The sequence below is a fragment of the Oncorhynchus nerka genome, linkage group LG2 (assembly GCF_034236695.1).
Source record: "Oncorhynchus nerka isolate Pitt River linkage group LG2, Oner_Uvic_2.0, whole genome shotgun sequence".
Taxonomy (NCBI): Eukaryota; Metazoa; Chordata; class Actinopteri; order Salmoniformes; family Salmonidae; genus Oncorhynchus; species Oncorhynchus nerka.
In genome coordinates, this window is record NC_088397.1 from 18,392,472 (window position 1) to 18,418,079 (window position 25,608).

Sequence of the window (25,608 nt, forward strand, 5' to 3'; positions counted from 1 at the left end):
AGTTTTAATGGAATAAAGTCATTTGATCAAATGTTTTTTATTTAAAAAATAATTCAATACTGTTCGCGCTAGTGTGGAGTGGGTAACAGGTGCGCTATCTCGCTTTATTAGCTGGATGCCTTGCCATACGTGACACTGACTTCCAATGAAATCCCAAGTTAAAAAACATTGGGATATGGCGGGAATCCAAAATGTTTATAAAACGGTGAAACGAGGTAAAGTCTTATTGACAATTATCTTTTTTTTTTTTTTTATGGGATTGCTGCTGTTTCCCAATGTTCTTGAACTTGGGATTTCATTTGAACTTTTTGTGTTAATATCAGAGAGTATACGCCCCTTATCATCTTTATTGCAGCTGCTGCATACTTATTGACCAGTGAGTCTTTTCTTTCCTCAAATCACTTTCTGAGTCTCCAGACCTCCACCTGTTCACCATACAGGTAAGTGAAATACAACTACGCACACTCAATACACACACACAAAGATACACAGACTGAGCATCTGCTATATGGTATATAGACAGTATATATATTATTTATAAAAGGAAAACGTATTTGACACAGACACACATACACACAGTCAATGTAGGCTAGCTACTCACGTACTTAGAACCCAATGTTATATAGACACTAAGGTCGAAACATTATCTAAGTGAAGGGAGAGGCTAAGGCACTGGTAAACTGGACAGGAACTGAGCAGAGGTACTTGGACTAAAAGCTAAGAGAGACAGTGAGACTTTTAGATTGAGAACAGTCACAGAGCACTAGCACAGCTGCGTTCACCCTACAACCATCAGATGAGATGACCTGTCTGAGTTAGGTAGATACACTATATACATTCAGACACTATGTACATTTAGACACCACCATTCTCTCTCATCCACTTTTTCTCTTCTTTGCTTCTTGTCTTGTTCACAGGATGTTGACGTTTACGTTGTTGCTCCTGGCTTTGTCAAGTAAGATTCTGAAAGTTTTTAATGTTTTTTTTTTTTTTGACAGACGAGATTCCTCAAATTGAGAATAACTGAAATATTACAGTATAGACTGCTTATGCAAAATGACTACATTTCACTATATCAATGTACTGTAACATTGGACTTATTCCTTGCTCTTTTGGACTTTGTTACAATAAATTCTTATCATGTTAGATTATTTTTCTGGCACAGTGGTTAATAATTGTACCAATAGTGCAGCGGTTCTTTCTCTATGTATGTTCTTGTCTGATCAAAATAAGCGCATGCCTTGCATAACAAGGTCAAAGTTCAAGGGCAGTGTGTTTGTGGGCTGGCATGCATGCACGTGTGTGCATGTGTGTGCGTGCATGAGTATGTTCATTTTTTCAAGTGTGTGTATGTATGAATCTGACCATGCCTCCCCCACTTTTGCTCTAGATTATAATATTTACTGATTGTATGTTGTGTCCCCCCAGGTCTCCATGCTGCCCCACTGAGGGATGATGTAGTGGCACCCCCTAGAGGTAGGCTTCAGGATCGCAGGGTCCTGGTTCTGCCCTGGAGCATCCCAGTGAGGGATCATGTTGTGTCATCCCCTAGAGGTAGACTTCAGGATCGCAAGGTCCTGGTTCTGCCTCGGAGCGTCCCAGTGGAGGAGCGCAGACAGGGAACAGAGCCCTCCAGACGCTTCATCATGGACCTGAACACCGGCCTCGTCAAGGAACATATCAACGAGATGGACAGGAGAGTGGGACTAGGTAAAGGGCTTTGAAATGTTACATTATCCATACATTTGATTTATTTTTTACATTTAGGGTTTTTTATATTGTCTTTCTCCCCTGGACTCAGTAAGCACAGGTTTTCTAGCAGTCCTACAGACATTAGCTTTGGAAGATAAGGCTTGCTGAAAACAGTGCAACAGATATTACTGAAAACAGTGTAACTGATATGGCTGAAAACAGTGCAACAGATATTACTGAAAACAGTGTAACTGATATTACTGAAAACAGTGTAACTGATATGGCTGAAAACAGTGTAACTGATATGGCTGAAAACAGTGTAACTGATATGGCTGAAAACAGTGTAACTGATATGGCTGAAAACAGTGTAACTGATATGAGTGAAAACAGTGTAACAGATACTGCTGAAAACAGTGTAACATATATTGTGTCTGTGTATTTCTCTCTCTCTCTCTCCAGTGTACGTTCCTCCCTCTGTGGATGAGTTCAGACAGGGAACCGAGAACTCCCAGAAAACTCTGGTGGACATCAGGAGCGGACGCATCATCAAACCTGTCGGAGAGATGGAGAGAAGCATGATAATGACTCCTCAGGGTGAGAGAGTGTGTGTTTATGTGTGTATTTGTAATTGTAATAGAGAGGGAATATACTAAAACTTTCTTGAGCACTTAACCCATGTATTTCCTATCCAGAGCCTATGGAGGTCCCAGTCCAGAGGAGAGTGGGAGGATGGGTGAGGGCTGATGTTCTGCCCGGGAGTCTCTCAGTGGAGGAACGCAGACAGGGAACAGAGCCCTCCAGACGCTTCATCATGGACCTGAACACCGGCCTCGTCAAGGAACACGTCAGTGAGATGGACAGGAGAGTGGCACCAGGTACAGGGCTTTGAAATGTTACATTATCCAGAAATGTTTTTTCATTTGGGGTTTTATATATTGTCTTTCTCCCCTGCTCCTCTCCTCTCCAGTGTACGTTCCTTCCTCTGTGGATGAGTTCAGACAGGGAACCGAGAACTCCCAGAAAACTCTGATGGACATCAGGAGCGGACGCATCATCAGGCCTGTTGGAGAGATGGAGAGAAGCATGAAACAGATACTTCAGGATGAGAGAGACAGATTCCAAAGTACATAAGTTTTTCTTTTTTGATATACACTAAATATATATATATATATATATATCCATATCTAAAAGCCTGTCCACTTGAATTGCTTATTCAGTGGCCCTCTCCTTCTCCCTGTAGATGTGAGGCTGGTCGAGGCTGAGGTCCGGAGCATCCCAGTAGAGGAACGTAGACAGGGAACAGAGCCCTCCAGAAGATTCATTATGAACCTGAACACCGGCCTAGTCAAGGAACACATCAGTGAGATGGACAGGAGAGTGGCACCAGGTACAGGGCTTTGAAATGTTACATTTTCTGAAATTTTAATCTCTAAAAAAGGAAATAAGTACATTGCTCAAAAACACTTAAACAACACAATGTAACTCCAAGTCAATCACACTTCTCTGAAATCAAACTGTCCACTTAGGAAGCAACACTGATTGACAATACATTTCACATGCTGTTGTGCAAATGGAATAAACAACAGGTGGAAATTATAGGCAATTAGCAAGACACCCCCAATAAAGGAGTGGTTCTGCAGGTGGTGACCACAGACCACTTCTCAGTTCCTATGCTTCCTGGCAGATGTTTTCGTCACTTTTGAATGCTGGCGGTGCTTTTCACTCTAGTGGTAGCAAGAGACGGAGTCTACAACTCACACAAGTGGCTCAGGTAGTGCAGCTCATCCAGGATGGCACATCAATGCGAGCTGTGGCAAGAAGGTTTGCTGTGTCTGTCAGCATAGTGTCCAGAGCATGGAGGCGCTACCAGGAGACAGGCCAGTACATCAGAAGGAGGGCAACAACCCAGCAGCAGGACCGCTACCTCCGCCTTTGTGTGAGGAGCAGGAGGAGCACTGCCAGAGCCCTGCAAAATGACCTCCAGCAGGCCACAAATGTGCATGTGTCTGCTAAAACGGTCAGAAACAGACTCCATGAGGTAGGTATGAGGGCCCGACGTCTATAGGTGGGGGTTGTGCTTACAGCCCAACACCGTGCAGGACGTTTGGCATTTGCCAGAGAACACAAAGATTGGCAAATTCGCCACTGGCGCCCTGTGCTCTTCACAGATGAAAGCAGGTTCACACTGAGCACATGTGACAGACGTGACAGAGTCTGGAGACGCCGTGGAGAACGTTCTGCTGCCTGCAACATCCTCCAGCATGACCAGTTTGGCGGTGAGTCAGTCATGGTGTGGGGTGACATTTCTTTGGGGGGCCGCACAGCCCTCCATGTGCTCGCCAGAGGTAGCCTGACTGCCATTAGGTACCGAGATGAGATCCTCAGACCCCTTGTGAGACCATGTGCTGGTGCGGTTGGCCCTGGGTTCCTCCTAATGCAAGACAATGCTAGACCTCATGTGGCTGGAGTGTGTCAGCAGTTCCTGCAAGAGGAAGGCATTGATGCTATGGATTGGCCCGCCCGTTCCCCAGACCTGAATCCAATTGAGCACATCTGGGACATCATGTCTCGCTCCATCCACCAATGCCACGTTGCACCACAGACTGTCCAGGAGTTGGCGGATGCTTTAGTCCAGGTCTGGGAGGAGATCCCTCAGGAGACCATCCGCCACCTCATCAGGAGCATGCCCAGGCGTTGTAGGGAGGTCATACAGGCATGTAGAGGCCACACACACTACTGAGCCTCATTTGGACTTGTTTTAAGGACATTACATCAAAGTTGGATCAGCCTGTAGTGTGGTTCTCCACTTTAATTTTGAGTGTGACTCCAAATCCAGACCTCCATGGGTTGATACATTTGATTTCCATTGATAATTTTTGTGTGATTTTGTTGTCAGCACATTCAACTATGTAAAGAAAAAAGTATTTAATAAGAATATTTCATTCATTCAGATCTAGGATGTGTTATTTTAGTGTTCCCTTTATTTTTTAAGCAGTGTATTTAGGGTTATATACACTGTGTGTTCAAAACATTAAGAACACCTTCCTAATATTGAGTTGCACCCCCCCCTTTGCCCTCAGAACAGCCTCAATTCATTGGGACATGTACTCTATAAGGTGTTAAAAGCATCCCACTGGGATCCTGGCCAATGTCGACTCCAATGCTTCCCACAGTTGTGTCAAGTTGGCTGGATTTCCTTTGGGTGGTGGACCATTGTTGATACACACAGGAAACTGTTGAGTGTGAAAAACCCAGCAGCGTTGCAGTTCATGACACAAACTGGTGCGCCTGGCACATACTACCATACCCCGTTTAAAGGCACTTACATTTTTTGCCGTGCCCATTCACACTCTGAATGGCACACATACACAACCCATGTCTTAATTGTCTCAAGACTTAAAAATCTGTCTTTAACCTGTCTCCTCCTCTTCGTCTAAGCTGATTGAAGTGGATTTAACAAAGGACATCAGAAGGGGATCATAGCTTTCATCTGGATTCATCTGGTCAGTCTATGTCATGGAAAGGTGTTCATAATGTTTTGTACACTCAGTGTATATTCTCTTTCTCTCTCTCCAGTGTACGTTCCTTCCTCTGTGGATGAGTTCAGACAGGGAACCGAGAACTCCCAGAAAACTCTGATGGACATCAGGAGCGGACGCATCATCAGGCCTGTTGGAGAGATGGAGAGAAGCATGAAACTGACACCTCAGGGTGAGAGTGTTTGTGTGTACAGTATGTGTGTGTACAGTATGTGTGTGTTTGTGCACTGATGGAGTATGCTTCCTCTCCTTCTCCCTGTAGATGACAGGCTGCTGAGTGCTAAGGCTGAGACTCACTCAGAGATAGAGTGTGTTGGTGAGGTCATCGATGGCCACTGCTATCAGTTCAACCCCACACTAATGACCTTCAGTGAGGCAGAGGTGAAATATACACCCAGTCAGTCATATTCACTTTTCTCTTAAATAAGCACCAGTCCTAATATTTGTGTGTGTGTGTGCGTCCAGTCCTCCTGCAGCATTCTCTCCCCTCACGGACACCTGGCCTCCGTAACCAACGGCGACCTGCACTCCCGCCTGGTCTCCATGGTGACCAGGGCCACCAAGAGTCCCATCCTCACCTGGCTGGGTGGAGTCGTGAAGGTCAGTATTCCATCACCCCCTCACTCTTGTTCAATCAGAATGTCTAATAGTAACCAAGCCATTTTTCAAGAGTTTTAATGGTGTGTATGTGTGTGTGTGTTGTGACCCCTGCAGGATAAGCAGTCAGAGTGGACCGACGGGTCCCCCTGGGGCTACAGTGACTGGATGCCCGGTCACCCAGACACACAGACAGACAAGCAGGCTTGTCTGGAGATGTTCAGAATTGGTGAGACTCATACCTTTAAAAAAGTATTTGATATCTATATTGACAACCTTTGAAGTATTAACAACATAATATTTTCTAAGTCACAGTGCTATCAATAACAGGTTATATTGTGAAATGCTACCTTAGAGACTTATTTATATAAGGCTGTAAATCATAAAAAGTCTGGGAAGGACCCAGATTAACTTGGTTTTGGTTATGAGAGCATATTGTATTATAAGATGTATGTTCTTTCATGACCATAACATTCTGATACTGTTTTAATCAACAGGTCTATTAGACACAATCAAAGTTAGATCCTTAAAATAGGATTATATGGTATATGAGTGGTCCATTTAACAACATTGTCATTTGTTCCCTCTCCCAGATGAGAGCTGGTGGACAGCAGTGGACTGTGAACTGAAGAGAGCTTCCATCTGCTCCTTCCCCATGGCAGCATAAGAGGCCTGCACTAACTGTAGAATTAGAATCAGTAGAATGGACATTACAATTCACTATGAAAGGGAGTTGTCACTCGATGGAGACCCACACAATAGAGAAAACGCTGTTCGTGTTTGGGTGCGTACTGTCTTTGCCTCTGTCTGTTATACGCTGTCGGTGTAGTGAAGCACTTCGCTTATCTATTGGTAATTACCCCCCCCCCCCCCCCCGGGAGTCTCACCAGTAACCAAGTGATGTCAACACATGCAACACATGAAGTGTTCTATTGAAGTGTTCTATTCTGTCACCATCTTGAGTGACATTAAAAAACATAGATTAAAATATATATATATCCATTCTACACATTCTGTTTCCATGCAGTAATCCTGTGAACCATAACACATCTGCATCCTGTTTGTATTAAGTTGTATGTCCTCCCTTAAAATAAAAACGGAGCATTTTACATGGTGTGTCTCTTGTGTTCATTGTGAAATGAAAACAGCTGGAGATGTGTTCTGCCTGAAGCTGTTTCAATGATGCAACAGGTCCAAAGTCTTCCCCTACTCCAACTGTCTGAATATACTGTTTGAATAGTACATACTGTATAATGAAATCAAAAATAAATTAACTGGAACCAACTGATCCAAACCGTATAATCTTTGTCCACGCTTATGAATGAGACACTCCTGTATGGCAGGTAGTCATAAATGATACAATAGGCTAGACTACTATGTACTGCCTGTCTATATGAACAAAAATACTTCGAGAAAACAATTAGCTTGAGGAAAACTACAAAAGTGAGACCAATAGATAAACGAAGTGCTTCACTACACCGACAGTTTATAACAGACAGAGGCAAAGACAGTACACACCCAAACATGAACAGCGTTTTCAGTCTGTCGGTGTGAGATGGGTTGCAACCAACGTCCGGTGTCGGTCTATGCTGCTGCACATGCGCTGAATGGGCGCCGCGGAAAACACATTGAGGGATTACCAAAGACATGGCGGCCAACATCGAGCAAATTTTTCGCGATTTCGTAGTAAATAAGATAAAAGAAATTGAAGATGAGAGTCAAGATATCATGTAAATATGTTTTTATACAGCCTACATTACTGGCATGAATAGTTTGTTCGGGCAATTTGAGAAATGTATAATTTTCTGTGCTGGCCTACAAGGTTAGCTAGCTTGCGTGTCCGGCAGTACAAAGTGTGCAAGGCAGGCAGTTGCTGTGGCTACAACGTATTTAGCTAGCTAACTACCTGACTAATAACACTGTAGTCTCCTGGGTTGGTTCTTGCAAAGATGATTATACTGTGGTTATTGGGTTCAAGCAAACCAGGTAGCTAACGTGGCACCAGGTACAGGGCTTGTAAGCACTACGCACCTTCCTAGCTAGCTAATCATGCTAAATGTGGATTGCTAAAAAGCCAACGTTAGCAGTTTCCCAGGACGCGATCTCTTTGCTAGAACTCCCCCAAAACGTTGGTTTGACAGAGTCACAGTGTGCAAAGGCAATACACATCATTTACACACACGCATTTTGGATTACCCGGATTTTAAATTTAGCTAACTAACTGTTATGTCAAAAGCAATGCCGGGGACTTAGTTATGTCTTTGAGTTTTCACGTTACACAGTCACGTTCTAATTTGAGGTTAACGCTAAATAACTAACAGTGGCCACCTCTCTACACCGACAGTTTATAACAGACAGAGGCAAAGACAGACAGTACGCACCCAAACATGAACAGCGTTTTCACTAACAGTAGCCACCTCGCAGGGTGGGTATAATTTGTGTAACGTTGCAACAGGAATCTGTTCCAAAAACGTCGTAAAGTACAAGGTTGCCAACAAACACCGCATACAAATAATGATCAATTCACCTAGCTAACTAGCTGCCAAATAGGCATCAACCCACCACGTAGCTTATTCTTAATGTTTGTCCATAGGCTAACAGAGTGAAGACAGACATTTTTCGGAATAAACGTGGTGAGTGACACATTTAGTGAAATAGCCCACTCCCTACCCGGTATCTGATTCTGCCGCTATACAATTTTGTATGCGTTGTTGTTGGCAACCTTATTTACGAAGTTTCTAGAACAGATTCCTATTGGAACGTTCCACAAATTATACCCACCCCTACCTCGCATGTCAAATCACATTTTATTTTTGTCAGTCACATGAGCCGAATACAACAGGTGTAGTAGACCTTTCAGTGAAATGCTTACGTACAAGCCCCGTCAGTTATTATGTAGACTACTTTAATCATTCAAGCTCATACATACTTATATATATTGTCCATTCGTTGTGTCCAGTGTCATGTTAAAAACCAAGACCCTTGCTGATAAGAAAGTTGAGTGAACCTACTGTAAGTTCAAGTACAGGTGTCATCTCATACCTGCATTCCCTCTATTAAGTCTGACAGATGAAGGTGATCCCAATGGTAAAACTGCAGAAGGAGCAGATGGGATCAACAACACACAAGGTCAGTAACACAAGGGCTGTATCTCAATAGTCTAAAGTGATATTCTCTCTTCTCCTTTCCTGTATTTGCACTGATACTACAGTTTTGATCAGGTGAAAGCATCTATTTCAAATGAAATTGTAATGTACGGTATTATTTATGCAGATAAAGATGGCGTAGCCAATAAGGAAGAGGGTGATGTCCCACAAAAGAAACACAAAAAGCACAAGAAACACAAGAAACACAAAAGCAAAAAGAAGAAACGTAAGGAAGAGAAAGAGAGCGGCTCAGAATCAGCAGCAGACTCTGATGGAGACAAGGCAAAGGCTGGTAAGTAGTCTCAAGCTACTACTAAGCATATGCATAACAGCAGTGGTGGACCTTTTCAGTTTGATGTTAATAATCAGCAGACTACTTAAAGGTCTATTATGTAGCTTTGTGCACGACGCAATTCACATTGAAATGTGAGTTCTAGATCTGCCATTCTCATTGAACGCAAGTTTGATGGTAGATCTGTTTACGTCATTTTACAATGTTTTTGGTTATTGAAAATATATTTCCCAGCAGTTTAGCTAGATGGTACAGAGATTCTCTACACAAAATGTTGCTTTTTGTCACAAACAGAATTTTTAGCAACCAGGTAATGGCAATTTCTACATATTGCACCATTGAGTCAAATGTCATGATTAATTTCTAAAATATTGTCATTAATTCCACAGGGGAAGAGGATGACGGGAGATCCAAGCGGCATAAACGACATTCTGGGAAGAAGAAGAAAAAAAAGCAGAAGAAAGATGGTGACAAGTCCAACAGCTCATCTGGGTCGGAGTCCGAGTCGAAGCCTCAGCCTGGGAACAAGGAGAGCAAACCTCAGGATCTGCCTGATATCATCCCTAAACTAGAGGAGAAGTGTCCGGAAAAGTCCTCCAGATGCTCACGGTCTCGTTCAGGCAAGCGCAGGTCCAGATCCAGGGACAGGAGAGGGAGATCCAGATCGAGGTCCGGTAGAAGACGTGGCGGACACACACGTTCCAGATCACGGCACCGGAGGTCCGGGTCACATTCTAGAAGGTCTGGGTCTGCCAGGAGAGGCAGGAGAACCCGGTCAAGGTCCCTCGTGATCTTGAAGAAAGACAGACGGTCTAGATCGAGATCCAGAAGGCGATCGAAATCTAAGACGAGATCTCAGTCAAGTCACCGAGAGATGAGTTCAGGATCTCCCTCTCCTTCCAGAAACAACAAATCCAAATCCAGGTCTGCCTCAAGAGACAGCCAATCGGCCGAGAAGGATCCCTCTGCTGCCCTGGCTGAAGATGAGTCTGCTGTGAAAGACGAAAGCGTAATGGTTCCTATCGATCCGCCAGCCCTAGCTTCCGAAAGCAGCATTGAGGGTGTTGTCAATATGGCCGCCGCCTCTGGAGGAGGGTGGAAGCCAATACCCTTCTTAGGCGACAGCAGTAAGGGAGAGCCAGCCTTTTCCTCCCAGCCCTCAGAATGTCTGACGTCTCCACAGAAGTGCCCTATTCCTCCCGAGGTGCCTTCAGGTGAGCAGCATGAGGCCTCCACTGACCACCAGTCAACGTCAGCATCTGATCTGATCCTCAACAGCCAGCCAACTGGTGAGCCAGGGGAATCGGATGGACCTGTTACTTCAGAAACCTTGGATGGCTCTGTAGATTCTTTACCCCCCAAAACGGATGCTGGTGGAGGAGACAAGGTGACACCTCAGGGTGAAGAGCTGCCTGCCTCACCTCAACCTAAACCACAGCCAACATCTGGAGAGGCAGAGACGACAGAGAAGGAAGGAGAATCTTCAAAGTCCAGGTCTCCTTCAAAGAGGAAAAAGTCGAGGTCAAAGTCTCCTGGTCAGAGGAAACGCTCTGATGCAAAGTCCTCCAAGAAGAGGAGGTCCAGATCCAAGTCTCCAGGGAGGAAAAGGAAATCGAGGTCCTCGTCACCAAGCCGCAAGAGGAAGTCCAGGACGCCGTCTCGGAGGAAGAAGTCTCGCTCAAAGTCCGGGACGAGAAAGAAAAAATCACGGTCCAAGTCCAGAACGCGGAACAAGCGCTCGAAGTCTAGGTCACCGAAAAGGAAACGATCCAAGTCACGGTCTCCTGCTCGGAGGTCAAAGAGGTCAAGGTCACGCTCCGGTTCGCGGCGGAGGGGTAGGGGTGCATTCGGCAGCCACCAGCTGAGCCAGAGGGACCGCTGGAAGCGTGAGCCAAGCCACTCCCCAGTCCTTATCCTCCGCAAGAAGAGGTCTCCGGCACGCAACAACCGCGACACCAGCAAAAGCCCGCCACGACTCACAGAGCTGGGTAAGCATGTCATTACATTCTTTTGAATGATCAATGTATTTGAGTTGAATAACTTTATTTTCCCCAATGGTAACTTGACAAAAACACCGGTGTACAGTAAGTCGCAATGCAAGTTTGTGATGTGTTACTCATCCCTCCTCACAGATAAAGACCAGTTACTGGAGATTGCTAAGGCTAATGCAGCCGCCATGTGTGCCAAGGCAGGGATACCCATCCCAGAGAGCCTGCGACCCAAAGCGGTCCTCCAGCTGCCTTTACCCAGCCCCAACAACCCCATGTCCTTCTCCATGCCCATGAATATGAACATGCCCATGAACATGTCTATGAACATGCCTATGAGCATGACCATGAATGCAGCTATGGCTAGCATGACAGCTGCCACAATGACTGCTGCCCTGGCCAGTATGGGATCTATGGCCTCCATGCACCAGATGGCTCCGCTCCCCAGCATCACCAACAAGCCCCCGCCAGGTCCCCCCCAGCCCAACATGGCCACCATCGAGGATGTGAAGAGGAAGGTGGCCAAGCAGGCAAACAGCATCAGCATCAAGGAGTTCACTGACGTAAGTGCTCTTCAATGTCATGATGATGATAATCATGTAATAATATGCTTTGGAGAAGATTTACTAAGCATTTGTCCTGGTGCAAAATGTAGTCCTGCATCCTTTTCATAATAAAACACAAATCTTAGACATTCAATTGTATGTGGAAATGGAAACACTGACCCTCTAGCTGTGTCCTGTGTGTTTCTGTAGAAGTGTAAGAAGATTGTGGAGAAGGGAGGGGAGCTGGCCCTCGCTGAACCCCGTATATCTGACGACGAGGACGACGGCAAACCGTTTGGACGAGCCGCCCTGAGGGAGGTCAAGGGCATCTCCTTCAGCCTCAATGTAAGAACATGGAACACACAGCATCATGTCTCTCATTAATATACAGTACATTTTGAGCTTAAACATTTACTTATTAATAAACAATGTATCGAGGCAGTTTGAACTGATATGTAATTTTCAGAACATAGTTATTGTTTGAACATAGTTAAAGACTAGTTACTGTTTAGATACTATGTGGGACTGAAGAGATGTGCCTAACTGGGTGAATGGTTGAAGTGAACTGCAGTATGCTGTCTGTTTTGCCCTGGGCTGATGTTAAGAGCTGTTTCTATTGCTGCCACATAACATTTTACAACATAATACTGTTTTTCCTATTGAGCCAACATAGGCAATGGGCAAAGCAGACAGCAAGCCTCCTTGGGCCCAGAACCAAACCAGGTAGATTTATACTCTTTGCACTTTCCCACAAACTTCCATCCCAAGGAGACCTCAGTCATGTGAGTGAAGTTTGCTGGTTGAAGTGCACTGGAGATAAATCCTCCTGATTGAGACTGGGCCCAATAACTGTTATGATAACCAGCCATTCCTCTTCAACCATTCCCCTTGTTGAAACACACCTCTTTGTCTTTTTATATTTTTTCCCTCCCATTTTTTTAACAGTAATCCCCCCTCCCCCCGCCCCTCCTACTCCTGTGCTGCCCCTCCTCCTCTCTCAGAACGCATCCGTGCGTCCATCTCCGGCGTTGGTGGTTCGGAGCGAGGCGGCGTTCGCCAAGGAGTTCCCCGTGTCGTCGGGCTCCCAGCACAGGAAGAAGGAGGGCGACGGGGGAGGGGCTTACGGAGAGTGGGTGACCGTGGACAAGAAGGCGGGAAAGGCCAAGGTGGCGGCGACCAAGGCATTGGCAATGGCTGCCAAGGAAACTTTGCCTGGGGATGCGCCTTTGTCTGCGGTGTCCGTGGCAACGGAGGAGCCGGCGGTCGTCAAGGAGAGTGATAGTGTGTTCCCGGAGCCGCCGCTACAGGTGGGATACGGAGGGGAGGGGGAGGAGGGGGTAAGGTGACACTCAGAGAGATGAGGGGGTTTTAGGAGAGTTGTCGTGTAGGAGGGAGAGAAAGTGAGTTGAGATATTATGCATTTCAAAATCATACGTGTTAAAAATGTGATTTATTTTTGGATTTTAGTTTTAACCCAGTGTTTTACCACATGTAGTGGTTTGGATCAGTGGTTTCCGAAATGGTAGGTCACTGCTGATTCCTATTGGGATGTAGTTTGAGACCAGGTTCTATTGTTACACAAAGTAGCTAGAACCATTGGTGTGGTTGATTTGAAAGTAGAAAAGTCCAAAAGCCTTAGGTGGGTTGTCATGCCCAGCAGGATGAAAAATATTTGGGAACCACTGGTTTAGATGGTATGGTGAGTTTAGTTAGAATGCCATACCTGTGCTCCTCATCTGACCCTATAGCAGCATTGACTGGGTTTAGCTGGAATAGCTGTTTCTGAGGGCGGCATGTAAACACTGACCCTCCTCCCCACCAATTCCAAATTGAATGTACAATCAAGGGCATTATTTGACCTCTCAAATCTCAGAGCAATACCATTTAATAATCTGACTCCCAGGCGATGACAAGTGGTTTAGAATTGAGTTATCGATCCATCATCAATTGTCAGATGGGCAGACCAATGAGAAATCAGGTGACGTCATCCGTGACCTTGCTGTTAATTTGTGCTTTTTTGTATTTGATGCAACTGTTATTAAACAAAGCTGGCTGAAATTCCACAGGTTGCGTTTTATTTTTTGGGGGGGGGGGTGTACAACTGTACTAATACTGACGACTCTTAAAAAAAAAAAAAAAAAAAAAAAATACAAATACTGACGACTACGTAGATGTAAGTAGTTCCATATAACAACTGATCTAGGTCTCATGGAATAAGTCTAGATTTCCTTCTTGTATGGTGAATGGATTTTCCTTATTCGTTTTACCGGCTGTTCACTGGGGTGTGTGTGTGTACTCTTGTGTTTTTGCATGAATGATGTGTGTGTGTGTGTGTGTGTGGTGCTGACTCCTGTGTCTCCCCCTGTAGCCTGTAGACATCACCCAGGCAGTCGGTGAGAGGATGAAGGCCCAGAAGCGTCTGGCTGAGAACCCGCACGACGTCAGTGCCATCTGCATGCTCAGCCGTGCTCAGGAACAGGTAAATAACGGTGCTGTGAAGCATAATGTACGCTCTTTCCACCTCCTCACATACTAAACCTTCCTCTCTGTTAGGTGGATGCATGGGCCCAGTCCAACACCATCCCTGGTCTGTTTACAGGTTCTACTGGAGCAACGGTGCTCAGCTCAGAGGAGCTGTCCAACAGTGGACCACAGGCCTGGATTAAAAAGGTACCGTCCACTGTCTTACCTGCTCCCCACCCCAAACATACCACCCCACTACCCTACAGGTGTCTGCATCGCCCATGCCCACTGGTGTACCCACTTCACACGCCTTCCTCAGCCTGCTCCCTAATCACCACCCAGCCCTAGTCAAATAACTGAATGGCTGTACGCATAGAGCCAGAGACATATACTGTATTTAGTTTGACAAGTGTTCTGTTGATGAAGAACACACTGGGTTAGAATGGAGTAGTTCCACTGTTACTCAGTGAAATCCAGGTCAGATGTAACGGCCCCGAAACGTGGGGTCCACTGCTACCATGGCAACCCTTGTCAGCGCTAATGCACATAGTTTACTGATGTGTGTGTGAGTGAGCATCTGTCTGTATTGTGTGTTTCTGTCTGCGTCAGAAAAAGATGCTCTGGCGGTAAAGGAAGCCTCTTGTTTATGTTGCCTGATATTTGCACTGCAGTTTGTAACAGTGGTAACATGATGAACCCAGACTTTAATCTGACATACAGAGATGAACAAAAATCTCCCTGCACTTCAATCACCCCCCACCCCTCCCCCGCAACACACACACACACATTCTGACTAATTAGATTTCCTGTGAAGTGGGTACACCATGTTAAGGGTAGTGATGCAGATTCCTTACATGTGACATTCTTACCAAAGCAGGTGCAAATGCAGTACTGGCACCCGGCTACTAGTGGTGCTCTGGTCTGACACCCGGCTACTAGTGGTGCTCTGGTCTGTGCACTAAATAGAGTCCCCCTCGGAGTCGGAAAAGGGACTAGGAGAATGAGGGAGGGAGGGGAGGAAGAGGAGAGCTGGAAGTAAGTCTGCAGACCCCAGAACCCCCCCTTGTCCTCTAGCACCCCAGGGCAAGGCAGAGATTATGGGTCCGTCTCAGTAGTCTAAAGATGCTTCCTCGTCTCTTTCCTTGGATTCACACTGATGTCAGAACAGGGGAAAGGGAAAAGCACTTCTTTTACTTATCCTGCCTTTTCAGATCAGGTCAGATGTTATTGGGGACGTTAGGTGAGGAAGTGACTTTAGACTATTCAGATGCACCCTAAGACCGGTTACTATAGTCTCTACCGTCACGCTGTCTCCCTAATGCGGTGTCTCCCTATCACTCCCCCACACCCAGTCACACAGAATGTCATCAGGCCCAGAGATAACCATAGTCGTTTGTCCTCTGTCTATGGACCTCGTCTGAACCCTCCAACCCTGTAGTGTTTCTATAGTGGGCTGTTTGAAGCCAGTGGGTGTAACTGTACCCCAAACCTTCCTGAGCTCTGTAAACACACAGGGGGCTACTGTTGCTGTTTTAAACGACACATCCTGAGGAATCTCTCTTTCTCTGGTTAAGTAACACATTGTCACATTTAGCTATAGAGAGAGTGATGGATCTGCTGAGTTCGTTCTTCATTTAATACGACACGTCCTTCACATGCAGATGCTATGGGCAGATGTCATGGACATGTTCAGAGACGTGATATAGGGATGAGTGCATTGATTATACTAATGTTAGTGACATGCATTTTGCTAGCATTACAGCAGCTAACATTGATTTACAGCACGCTAGCATTACAGCAGCTAACATTGATTGACAGCACGCTAGCATTGCAGCAGCTAACATTGATTGACAGCACGCTAGCATTACCAGCATATGGACTGTGTTGTTTGTGTGGTTGTTGGGTGCCCCCAGCAACCAGTCCTGGTGCATTCCGTTTCCCAGTAGATGAGCGGGGTCTAGTTTTAGACCAGTCAGTGGTCTCCAACCCTAGTCCAGGCTGTGCAGGATTTTGTTCCATCCCAGCATAGTCGTATAGGTTAGGGCTGTAACAAAAACCTGCACATTAGCTCCAGGACCACAATTGGAGACCACTGCCTGAGGGAGATCTCTGTTCTGAGGGACCTAGGCTAGTTACAGGTGTCCATGGACATGCCTGTGCTCTTTCCCTTGCCCTGGGGGAGGCTGCAGTCAGAAGTTGCTCCTAGTCACAGATCTAGGAAGCTGATGCTTCCCTTTCGCAAATCCTAACTCCAAGCTGACCACGTGTCTAGGGTCAACTTCCTCCCAGTCCTTGGGGCAGCCCGAGGAAGGAGGTCGATAAGAGGGGTCTGGATTGGAGCAGAGGGAGAGAGGTGTGGGTTCACAGGGGTGACCTGTGAACTTTCACCTCTCTGTGTATTGGACACTTGTTTCAGGGTCAGTCCTTGTAGCTGTCCTTGTTGCCATGGCCACAGTCAGGCCCCCCTCATTTCCTGTCTGATGCTGGGCCGGTGATGAGGGGCTAGGTACGTACACCACACAGCGCCTTACTATACATCTTGTGTAACCGTGTGTGTGAGAGAGAAGATGTGTGTGAGACAGAAAGAAATGAGGTGTCAAGGCACAGCGCCCTCTTATTTACCTACATGTGGTATAATGTGTGAAGAAATGTCTCTTGGCTGTATCTTGAGTTTCACCACAGAATTTATTTAATTTCATCTTTATTCTTAATGTGTTTTGAAGTTTCTCTAGAAATGTTCTCTCAAACACACGATTTTCAAAAGCTGCCACCACAGTTATTTCTAGTGTTTCACATAGGGGTAGAGGTTACTACAGACAGAGTAACACACACACGCACACACTCACTGTTATCCAGAGGCATGTGAGTTGTCCTGAAGGTAGTCTCTAACTCAAGTCTGACTGTGACAGTGGTGTGGCTGGATGAGGTGGTTGAGATGTTTTCAAGGTAGAAACTAATTATCTGCTTTCGCCTCTTCCTCTCCCTCTTCACTCTCTCCCTCTTCCTCCTCACTCCATGGTTCTCTCTTCTGTTATTCTCTTCTCTTTCCCCCTCCTCTCCTGCCACTCTCTCTCTCTCTCTGTAGGACCAGTTCTTGCGAGCAGCCCCGGTGTCGGGAGGAGTAGGGGAGTTTCTCATGAGGAAGATGGGATGGCGGACGGGGGAGGGGCTAGGGCGACACCGCGAGGGCACTGTCGAGCCAATCATAATCGACTTCAAGACCGACCGCAAAGGTGAAATGAAGTGACCCATGCTTTCCACCAAAGCATTATGCATCGCAATATTATTCCAGAAGGCTATTGATGATGCTTAATAATGTGTGTATAATCTGACCGTAGGTCTGGTGGCTGAGGGAGAGAAGACTCAGAAGTCAGGCGGTATGGTTGTGATGAAGGATCTACTGGGTGAGTACAACACACACACAGGATTTTAACTCTCACTCAATTTACCAATATTGCATTTTTTTTGTGCTATAGAATCAATCAATTAGAATTGAATTGATTTACTGAATGTATTGACCATCTGTTCCCATCAGGTAAGCACCCAGTGTCTGCTCTGATGGAGATGTGTAACAAGAAGAAGTGGATTCCTCCAGAGTTTGTTATGGTGACCCACAGTGGCCCAGACCACCGCAAGAACTTCCTTTTCAAGGTGTGGATACGCGCTATAAGCCTGTGTGTTTGAATGGGTTTGTTTGTCAGATGGTTTGTGTTATAACCTCTTCCTCTCTCCTTCTCCCCTTTCCTCCTCTCTCTCTGTACCCCAGGTGGTGGTAAATGGTCAAGACTTCCAGCCTGCGTCAGCCAGTCCCAATAAGAAGCATGCCAAAGCCATGGCTGCTACGGTGGCTCTGCAGGCCATGGGAGAGGTGGCAGGGGACACAGGGCTTTATACAGGGCCTGTGTTCACCACTGCTACCACTGGCCCACTGTTCTCCTCCAACGTCTAACACACACAGTGAAACACACTCAGACTGAGATACAGCGCTCGCACACTTGAGTCGCAGACCCTTCTGGCTGAAAAGGACATAAAGAATTTGAAGTCACCCGCCAGGGAAAGATGGAATGTCCGTTCTATCAAGTCTTATAATGTTTTGGGCCTACACACCACAAGCATTCAGAAGAGCCGTATCTGCTGCCTAATGGTCAACACTAGGAGATGGTGTTACTCTAAGCAAAAGAAACTTACTGATATTTTAAAACGGTTCCGTAACGCCGTTTCTTTTTAATCGTACTTTGAATGTTTATCTTATGTGTTGAAGCTCAAATGATGTTTTCAAGAAGCAGTTCATAGTGTTAATGCATTTGGGAGAATTTGAAAAACCCCGCTATTCTCCTCGTGACCAAATTGTCAATATCAAATGTTACCCATTTGGAACATTCATTTTCAAAGTGATTCACACTTGATAGTTCTGTCTCATTTTGAGCTTTCTCAGTCCGCTTTTGTTGGTAGCGTTATTTACAACGTCTGTATAAAAACAATTGTAAAGTGTTAGCTGAAAGCGATGTGGGTAACCGTTATGGTCTGGAATACCAAAATAAAAATGTTTTTATCTGATTAATTAAATGATACAATCCTTTCACTGTGTGCCTAAAGTACATTTTCTCATTTTTTGCTTATACAGACGAGAACGTGTCTTTTCCAATGTTTATTTGACATGCGCTCACAACACACATTTATTGTACATCCAATACTGTGTTTTCAAACGGTGCAGTTCAGTATTTGAAGACGGTCTCCCCGCCCTCGTCATCCTTCCAGCACTTGTAGCAATAAACATATTTCCTGGTGCAGGGACAGCTATTAATAGGAATACTATATATGGACAGAGCATAGAAGGGTTCATCTGAGGCCTTGAGTCCAATCCCACATTCCAATACACAACCTCCAAAGCATTCAGCGGACGTAGCAGTGCAGACATCATCAAACGATCTGACTTCTCACTGGCAGCTCAGATGAGTGGTTGATCCAGCATCGCAGAGGACAAATGCATAGAGGCTGTAGCTGTAATGTGGCTAAGATAATGTAGCATTTTCCGACTATTCACACATACAGTGCGTTTGTATTTTGTTATGTTGCAGCCTTATTCTAAAATTGATTAATTTGTTTTTCTTCCCCTTATCAATCTATACACAATACCCCATAATGACAAAGCAAAAAGCTTGGCATAAATGTATTTGGGGAGTTTCTCCCATTCTTCTCTGCAGATCCTCTCAAGCTCTGTCAGGTTGGATGGGGAGTGTCGCTGCACAGCTATTTTCAGTCCTCAACAGATATGTTAGATTGGGTTCAAGTCCGGTCTCTGGCTGGGCCACTGAAGGACATTCACAGACTTGTCCCGAAGCCATGCCTGTGTTGTCCTGTTGGAAGGTGAACCTTCACCCTAGTTTGAGGTCCTGAGCGCTCTGGAGCAGGTTTGCATCAAGGATCTTTGCACTGTTCATCTTTCCCTCGATCCTGACTAGTCTCCCAGTCCCCGCTGCTGAAAAACATCCCCCCACCATGATGCTTCCACTACAATGCTTCACCGTACGGATGGTTCCAGGTTTCCTCCAGATGTGACACTTGGCATTCAGGCCAAATAGTTAAATCTTGGTTTCATCAGACCAGATAATCTTGTATCTCATGGTCAGAGTCCTTTAGGTGCCTTTTGTCAAACTCGAAGTGAGCTGTCATGTGCCTTTTACTGAGAAGTGGCTTCGGTCTGGCAACTACCATAAAGGCCTGATTGGTGGAGTGCTGCAGAGATGGTTGTACTTCCTGATGGTTCTCCCATCTCCACAGAGGAACTCTGGAGCTCTGTCAGAGTGACCATCGGGTTCTTGGTCACCTCCCTGACTAAGGCCCTTCTCCCCCGATTGCTCAGTTTGGCCGGGAGGTCAGCTCTAGGAAGTGTCTTAGTGGATCCAAACTTCTTACGTTTAAGAATGATGGAGGCCACTGTGTTCTTGGGGACCTTCAATGCTGCAGACATTTGTTGGTACAATGTGCCTCGACACAATCCGGTTTCAAAGCTCTACGGACAATTCCTTCGACCACATGGCTTTGTTTTTGCTCTTGACATGCACTGTCAACTGTGGGACATTATAGACCTGAGCTCAATTTCGAGTCTCATCCCAAAGGGTCTGAATACTTATGTAAATAAGCTATTTCTGTTTTTTGTTATACATTTGCAAAAATGTCTCAAAACCTGTTTTCAATTTGTCATAATGGGGTATTGTGTGTAGATTGATGAGAGAAAAAAAAGACTAATATATTTTAGAATAGGTAACAAAATGTGGAAAAAGCAAAGGGGTCTGAATACTTTACGAATGCACTGTATACACTTTAAAAAGTTACTAGTCCTGAATGAATTATCATTTGATGTAATTGACTGGCCAAGAGTCACCTGATAGACCCAGATCTGAATCAGTCTGATTAAAAGAGAATGAAAATGATGTTTTTCAGCCCTCCAGAACCATAATTGAATGACCTTGCCCTAACCCTTGCGTCTACCCTCTCTTCCTAATGTGGGTCTAGGATGGGATCTTGTTGAGAGCCAGCAGAGGGAAGAAGATCAGAGCTGTAACCAGCAGAACCCCAGTGATTATCCCGATACGCACAAGCGGAAGGGTCTTTGCCCACACTGCCAACACGTCTTCTGGATCCTCTGGGTAAGGAGGAGGGAAGAGGAAGAGGAGGGAAGAGGGAGAATAGGGGGGCACGGTAACATTGACTACGTCTTCCAACATTCATCTACAGTACTTCTAAAACATTTAGAACATAGCACTCACCGAAGGTTGTGTCAGGTGATGATGGTGTCATCTCTGTCTGCACTAGTATTGGCTCAGATGATGTCACTGTAATGATGTAATGAAATGTTACCAGTATGTCCCAGCAATAACGAAAACAATAAGTAAAAAATAAGCATTGGGGAGAAAATAGCTTTCAAATGTTGCAACACCTGTACAGTACCTTGCATATCCTCCTTATCTTGGGTCACCAAAGTGAAGAATGTTATTGGGTTCTCACTGTCACCGCTAGTCCCACTGAAGTCTGAGCTACTGGTGACATTCTCTGTTCCTGTGTTACAAAAGGGAAAAACACTGAAAAATCTATGTTACTAGCTCTCGCATTCAAAAACAAGGAGCACAAATTAAAGAACAAACTCAATGTCAGTCAGTGTGTGTAGGCCTACCTGTTAAGTTATATAGGTCAGTGTGTGTAGGCCTACCTGTTAAGTTATATAGGTCAGTGTGTGAAGGCCTACCTGTTAAGTTATATAGGTCAGTGTGTGAAGGCCTACCTGTTAAGTTATATAGGTCAGTGTGTGTAGGCCTACCTGTTAAGTTATATAGGTCAGTGTGTGAAGGCCTACCTGTTAAGTTATATAGGTCAGTGTGTGAAGGCCTACCTGTTAAGTTATATAGGTCAGTGTGTGTAGGCCTACCTGTTAAGTTATATAGGTCAGTGTGTGAAGGCCTACCTGTTAAGTTATATAGGTCGGTGTGTGTAGGCCTACCTGTTAAGTTATATAGGTCAGTGTGTGAAGGCCTACCTGTTAAGTTATATAGGTCAGTGTGTGAAGGCCTACCTGTTAAGTTATATAGGTCAGTGTGTGTAGGCCTACCTGTTAAGTTATATAGGTCAGCGTGTGAAGGCCTACCTGTTAAGTTATATAGGTCAGTGTGTGTAGGCCTACCTGTTAAGTTATATAGGTCAGTGTGTGTAGGCCTACCTGTTAAGTTATATAGGTCAGCGTGTGAAGGCCTACCTGTTAAGTTATATAGGTCAGTGTGTGAAGGCCTACCTGTTAAGTTATATAGGTCAGTGTGTGAAGGCCTACCTGTTAAGTTATATAAGTCAGTGTATGGATCTAGGATGGTGAGAGAGACACCCTCTGGTATCCCACTCTTAGGGTCCTCGAAGCCCCTGGACTTGTAGAAGCAGCGATAGACTCCCTGGTCTTTGAGCTCCGTCTTGTAGATAAACAAGGACAGGTCACCGTTCTCCAGCAGGTTGTTGGGTGGGAGAGAGAGACGGAGGTCTTCTTCCTTAGGTCCCTTGTCGTCTGGGCCAGGGTTAAGGGTCATGATCTCCACATCGTCCTTCAGCCATTGGACGTAGATCTGGCTGGTGGGCTGGGTCTTGGGGATGACAGCGTAGCAGGGCAGAGTGACCGGGCTTCCCTTGAACAGTGTGATAGAGCGTGGAGGGTCGGGCTCTGAGAGAGAGAATGGATGGAGAGTATTAGAAAAGAGTGAGGGATGAGAGAGGATGTGATAAGCATAAATTAAGATAAAACATTCCAAATGGTACACCCAAAATGGCCGCTGGTCGACTCCACCAACCACAGAATGCGGCTCTGAATGGGAAAGCCTGAAAACAGACTTACCCTGAACCTTGAGCCAGACCGTAGAGATGGTCTTGCGGCCCAGCCAGATACACTCGTACATCTCCTCATCGCTCAGCACTGTCTCCTGGATGGTCATAGAGAAGTCTCCATCTCTCACCCTCTCTACTGGGGGGAATTCCACCCGGGAAGAGAAACCCAGCGTCGTTTTGACCTCCACCCCCTTGGCCCCGTCGTCCCATCTGGCCTCACCAAGGATGTTCCCAACCTCCATAGAGGCCACCTCCTGCCCCATGGCCTCCCAGCGGACCTCCCCCTCATCCTCCTGGCCCAGGTAGGAGGAAAAGTTACAGGGGAGGGTGACATTGTCTCCGTACCCCACCTTCAGCTCATACACAGGGGAGAAGGTAGGCACAGACACTGGGGGGATGGATAGACAGATGGAGAACACAGAGTGTGAGAGAGGGATGAAGGATGGGAAAAAGTTTGAGGGAGAGAGAGGAGAAAGGGGTGAATAGATGATTAGTCAGAAAGGAAGATAGACAGGCAGAACACCTATGTACATTATGCTACAGATCCATTTCTGTGTCCAATACCTTTCTATGATAATGACAGAAAGAGCAGAGGTATAGCAAAGATCTCTAGTTTTAAACAAATAATGACACAAGCTTTTGGAAAATAGAGAATGCTTATTGATGAGTTTTACATGATTGAGAGAGTAGTAGCTTAGGTCTCAAGAAACTCACCAGCTTGGACTGACGTCAAAATCACCAAGAAGCCTAAAAAAATCATATTGCAAGATGTCTATCCCTTGAACACCTATAAAAAAAATATTACAAAAATTACAAATAAAAAAAGTTTTTATTTTTTTATTTTATACAATACATCTGGAAAGAAACAAATAAGTTATTAGAAGGGTATTAGGTCTGGTAAAAAAAAGTGTAGCCTAAATCCCACTCATAGCCAATCAATAAATCAATAAAATAATCCGTTCAGGTTCGGGTGGATGTCGCTGATCTCTCGAGCCTAAAACTTTTGCAACAGAACAAGTCACCGTGAAGGGTGCCCTTACCGAATAACTGGTTATCAAGGCGAGTTAAACAACGAACCGCAAGAAACGGGTCTGCGCACGGGTTAGACTTCAGCCATTTAATCAAACCACCCTATAGAGCCCCACGGTGGAGGTGTCATAATACCCATAAAACCTGGCGGTCAAACAGGGAAATTAGTCGTTTTTCCACCATTAATTTCTCTCATAGGGGATTTTAGAAAGACTTACAATGAGGGCTGTGTTTTGTGTAGGCTTACCCTGGCTTGACATAAAATATGCACACAAACTGTTTAGACTGGGAGGCATACAGTAAGTTTAACACTAAAACTGAAACAAAATAATATAAAACTAAATAGATTTTTTGTGTGAAAACAAACTAAATAAAAACAAAGTGGATCTGAAAACTGAGACAAAAAATGAATATAAAACCACAAAACTATAATAACCTTTACATGAACACAAGGCAGACTGATTTTTGGATTATTATAACATAAATTGATAGTATCCAGTCCAGTGTTTGGTCATAAACCCCTCAATCAATCCTGTTAATTTGGACATCTGGTGCGTAAAGGTAGCCAATTTGCACCATTTCACTTTTACACCTATTTCATGAGTGTAGTTCATCTATAGCTATGCTCCTATTTACTCATCAAGATGCAGCTATGCAGATCAGTGGACTCAAACGTTTGCAAAACATTCTTATAGCAACGTACTATGTAAACTGAACAAAAATATAAACGCAACATGTAAAGTGTTGGTCCCATGTTTCATAATCTGAATTTAAAGATCCCAGAAATGTTCCATATGCACAAAAAGCTTATTTCTCTCATTTTGTGCACACATTTGTTTACATCCCTGTTAGTGAGAATTTCTTCATGATCATTACACAGGTGCACCTTGCACTGGGGACAATAAAAGGCCACTCTAAAATGTGCAGTTTTGTCACACCATACAATGCCACAGATGTCTTAAGTTATGAGGGAGCATGCAATTGGCATGCTGACTCCTGTAATGTCCACCAGAGCGGTTTGCTGATTTCAAAGTTGTGAACACTGTGCCCCATGGTGGCAGTGGGGTTATGGTATGGGCAGGCAGGCAGGCAGGCAGAAACAACGAACATAATTGCATTTTATCGATGGCAATTTGAATACACAAGAGATACCGTGGAAAGATCCTGAGGCCCGTCATCGTGCCATTCATCCGATGCCATCACCTCATGTTTCAGCATGTACACAATTCCTGGAAGCTGGAAAGGTCTCAGTTCTTCCATGACCTGCATACTCACCAGACATGTCACTCTTTGACGTGTACAACAGCATGTTCCAGTTCCCACCAATACGCAGCAACTTCACAGTCTCCGAAGAAGAGTGAGACAAAATTCCACAGGGTACAATCAACAGCCTGATCAACTCTATGAAACGATGTGTTGCACTTCATGAGGTAAATGGTGGTCACAAATACTGACTGGTTTTTCTGATCCACGCCCCTACCTTTAAGGTATCTGTGACCAACAGATGTATATCTGTATTCCCAGTCATGTGAAATCCATAGATTAGGGCCTAATGAATTTATTTCAACTGACTGATTTCCTTATATGAACTGTAACTCAGTAAATTCTTTGAAATAGTTGCATTCATATTTTTGTTCAGTATAGAAGACATGCTCTTGCCTGACACGTAGAAGGGAATCATGTCAGCTCTATACAATCCATTTCTATCTGCAGCTTTCAGAACGTTGTGTTCTCCTGGATGCAGCCCAGATCGGCTTCCCGTTAACGGAACATGAAACTCTAGCTGGAGGAGAGTCAGTGCAGTGGTTCTGCTGCCAAGACACCACACTGTGACTGACTATTCTCCTCAAGAGCAAATCAGGGGAAAAATAAAAAACAAATCAGAAAATCTAAACCTTTCAAGGTTTAGACTTCGACGTTAAAATGTATAACAGTCAAGTAGGAAAAAAATAAGCC

General features: G+C 45.0%; 3 protein-coding genes across 7 annotated transcripts; 2 read left to right on the forward strand and 1 right to left on the reverse strand.

The window, feature by feature from the left end:
- Nucleotides 1–160: 160 nt before the first annotated feature.
- Nucleotides 161–6,937, forward strand: LOC115124446 (uncharacterized). Its single transcript, XM_065024114.1, has 13 exons — nt 161–215; nt 356–440; nt 918–955; nt 1,429–1,710; nt 2,152–2,286; nt 2,385–2,567; nt 2,660–2,815; nt 2,933–3,079; nt 5,269–5,403; nt 5,494–5,612; nt 5,697–5,831; nt 5,946–6,057; nt 6,422–6,937. The coding sequence occupies exons 1-13, from the start codon at nt 176–178 to the stop codon at nt 6,493–6,495; spliced, it is 1,641 nt and encodes a 546-aa protein (XP_064880186.1). The 5' UTR covers nt 161–175; the 3' UTR covers nt 6,496–6,937.
- A 452-nt stretch (nt 6,938–7,389) lies between these two features.
- LOC115124445 (protein SON-like) lies at nt 7,390–18,844 on the forward strand. Of its 3 annotated transcripts, XM_029653875.2 has the most exons (13): nt 7,405–7,558; nt 8,890–8,957; nt 9,102–9,266; nt 9,656–11,254; nt 11,399–11,817; nt 12,010–12,144; nt 12,801–13,106; nt 14,168–14,278; nt 14,353–14,469; nt 17,348–17,495; nt 17,601–17,666; nt 17,798–17,913; nt 18,029–18,844. In XM_029653875.2, exons 1-13 carry the CDS (start codon nt 7,476–7,478, stop codon nt 18,209–18,211), a joined length of 3,516 nt encoding a protein of 1,171 aa, XP_029509735.2. In that variant the 5' UTR covers nt 7,405–7,475; the 3' UTR covers nt 18,212–18,844. The 3 variants fall into 3 exon arrangements, 2 of the variants coding, with proteins under 2 accessions (XP_064880183.1, XP_029509735.2); XR_010464990.1 differs by lacking the exons at nt 17,601–17,666; nt 17,798–17,913; nt 18,029–18,844 and adding an exon at nt 16,679–16,768 and having other exon boundaries at nt 7,390–7,558; nt 17,348–17,433; XM_065024111.1 differs by lacking the exons at nt 17,601–17,666; nt 17,798–17,913; nt 18,029–18,844 and having other exon boundaries at nt 7,390–7,558; nt 16,679–17,397.
- Nucleotides 18,845–18,895: 51 nt separating this feature from the next.
- On the reverse strand, nt 18,896–25,544 carry LOC115124450 (uncharacterized). 3 transcript variants are annotated; one of them, XM_029653883.2, is made up of 7 exons: nt 24,928–25,544; nt 23,338–23,410; nt 22,634–23,011; nt 22,085–22,462; nt 21,214–21,321; nt 21,033–21,098; nt 18,896–20,908 (listed from the first exon to the last, which is right to left on the reverse strand). In XM_029653883.2, the coding sequence occupies exons 2-7, from the start codon at nt 23,381–23,383 to the stop codon at nt 20,775–20,777; spliced, it is 1,110 nt and encodes a 369-aa protein (XP_029509743.2). In that variant the 5' UTR covers nt 23,384–23,410; nt 24,928–25,544; the 3' UTR covers nt 18,896–20,774. The 3 variants fall into 3 exon arrangements, with proteins under 3 accessions (XP_029509743.2, XP_029509742.2, XP_029509741.2); XM_029653882.2 differs by lacking the exon at nt 24,928–25,544 and adding an exon at nt 24,805–24,915; XM_029653881.2 differs by lacking the exon at nt 24,928–25,544 and adding an exon at nt 23,664–24,094.
- Between the last annotated feature and the right edge of the window lie 64 nt (nt 25,545–25,608).

What these genes read in the sequence shown, in the direction of transcription:
- LOC115124446 (XM_065024114.1), top strand. Translation starts at nt 176, where the DNA reads ATGGCGGGAATCCAAAATGTTTATAAAACGGTGAAACGAG. An exon ending in TGACCTTCAGTGAGGCAGAG is followed by an intron (nt 5,613 to 5,696) that starts GTGAAATATACA and finishes GTGTGCGTCCAG; the next exon opens with TCCTCCTGCAGCATTCTCTC. An exon ending in GGCTGGGTGGAGTCGTGAAG is followed by an intron (nt 5,832 to 5,945) that starts GTCAGTATTCCA and finishes TGACCCCTGCAG; the next exon opens with GATAAGCAGTCAGAGTGGAC.
- LOC115124445 (XM_029653875.2), top strand. Translation starts at nt 7,476, where the DNA reads ATGGCGGCCAACATCGAGCAAATTTTTCGCGATTTCGTAGTAAATAAG. An exon ending in CTTCAAGACCGACCGCAAAG is followed by an intron (nt 17,496 to 17,600) that starts GTGAAATGAAGT and finishes ATCTGACCGTAG; the next exon opens with GTCTGGTGGCTGAGGGAGAG. An exon ending in TGTGATGAAGGATCTACTGG is followed by an intron (nt 17,667 to 17,797) that starts GTGAGTACAACA and finishes TGTTCCCATCAG; the next exon opens with GTAAGCACCCAGTGTCTGCT.
- LOC115124450 (XM_029653883.2), bottom strand. Translation starts at nt 23,383, where the DNA reads ATGATTTTTTTAGGCTTCTTGGTGATTTTGACGTCAGTCCAAGCTG. An exon ending in TTTGACGTCAGTCCAAGCTG is followed by an intron (nt 23,012 to 23,337) that starts GTGAGTTTCTTG and finishes CCATCCCCCCAG; the next exon opens with TGTCTGTGCCTACCTTCTCC. An exon ending in GGTCTGGCTCAAGGTTCAGG is followed by an intron (nt 22,463 to 22,633) that starts GTAAGTCTGTTT and finishes TCTCTCTCTCAG; the next exon opens with AGCCCGACCCTCCACGCTCT.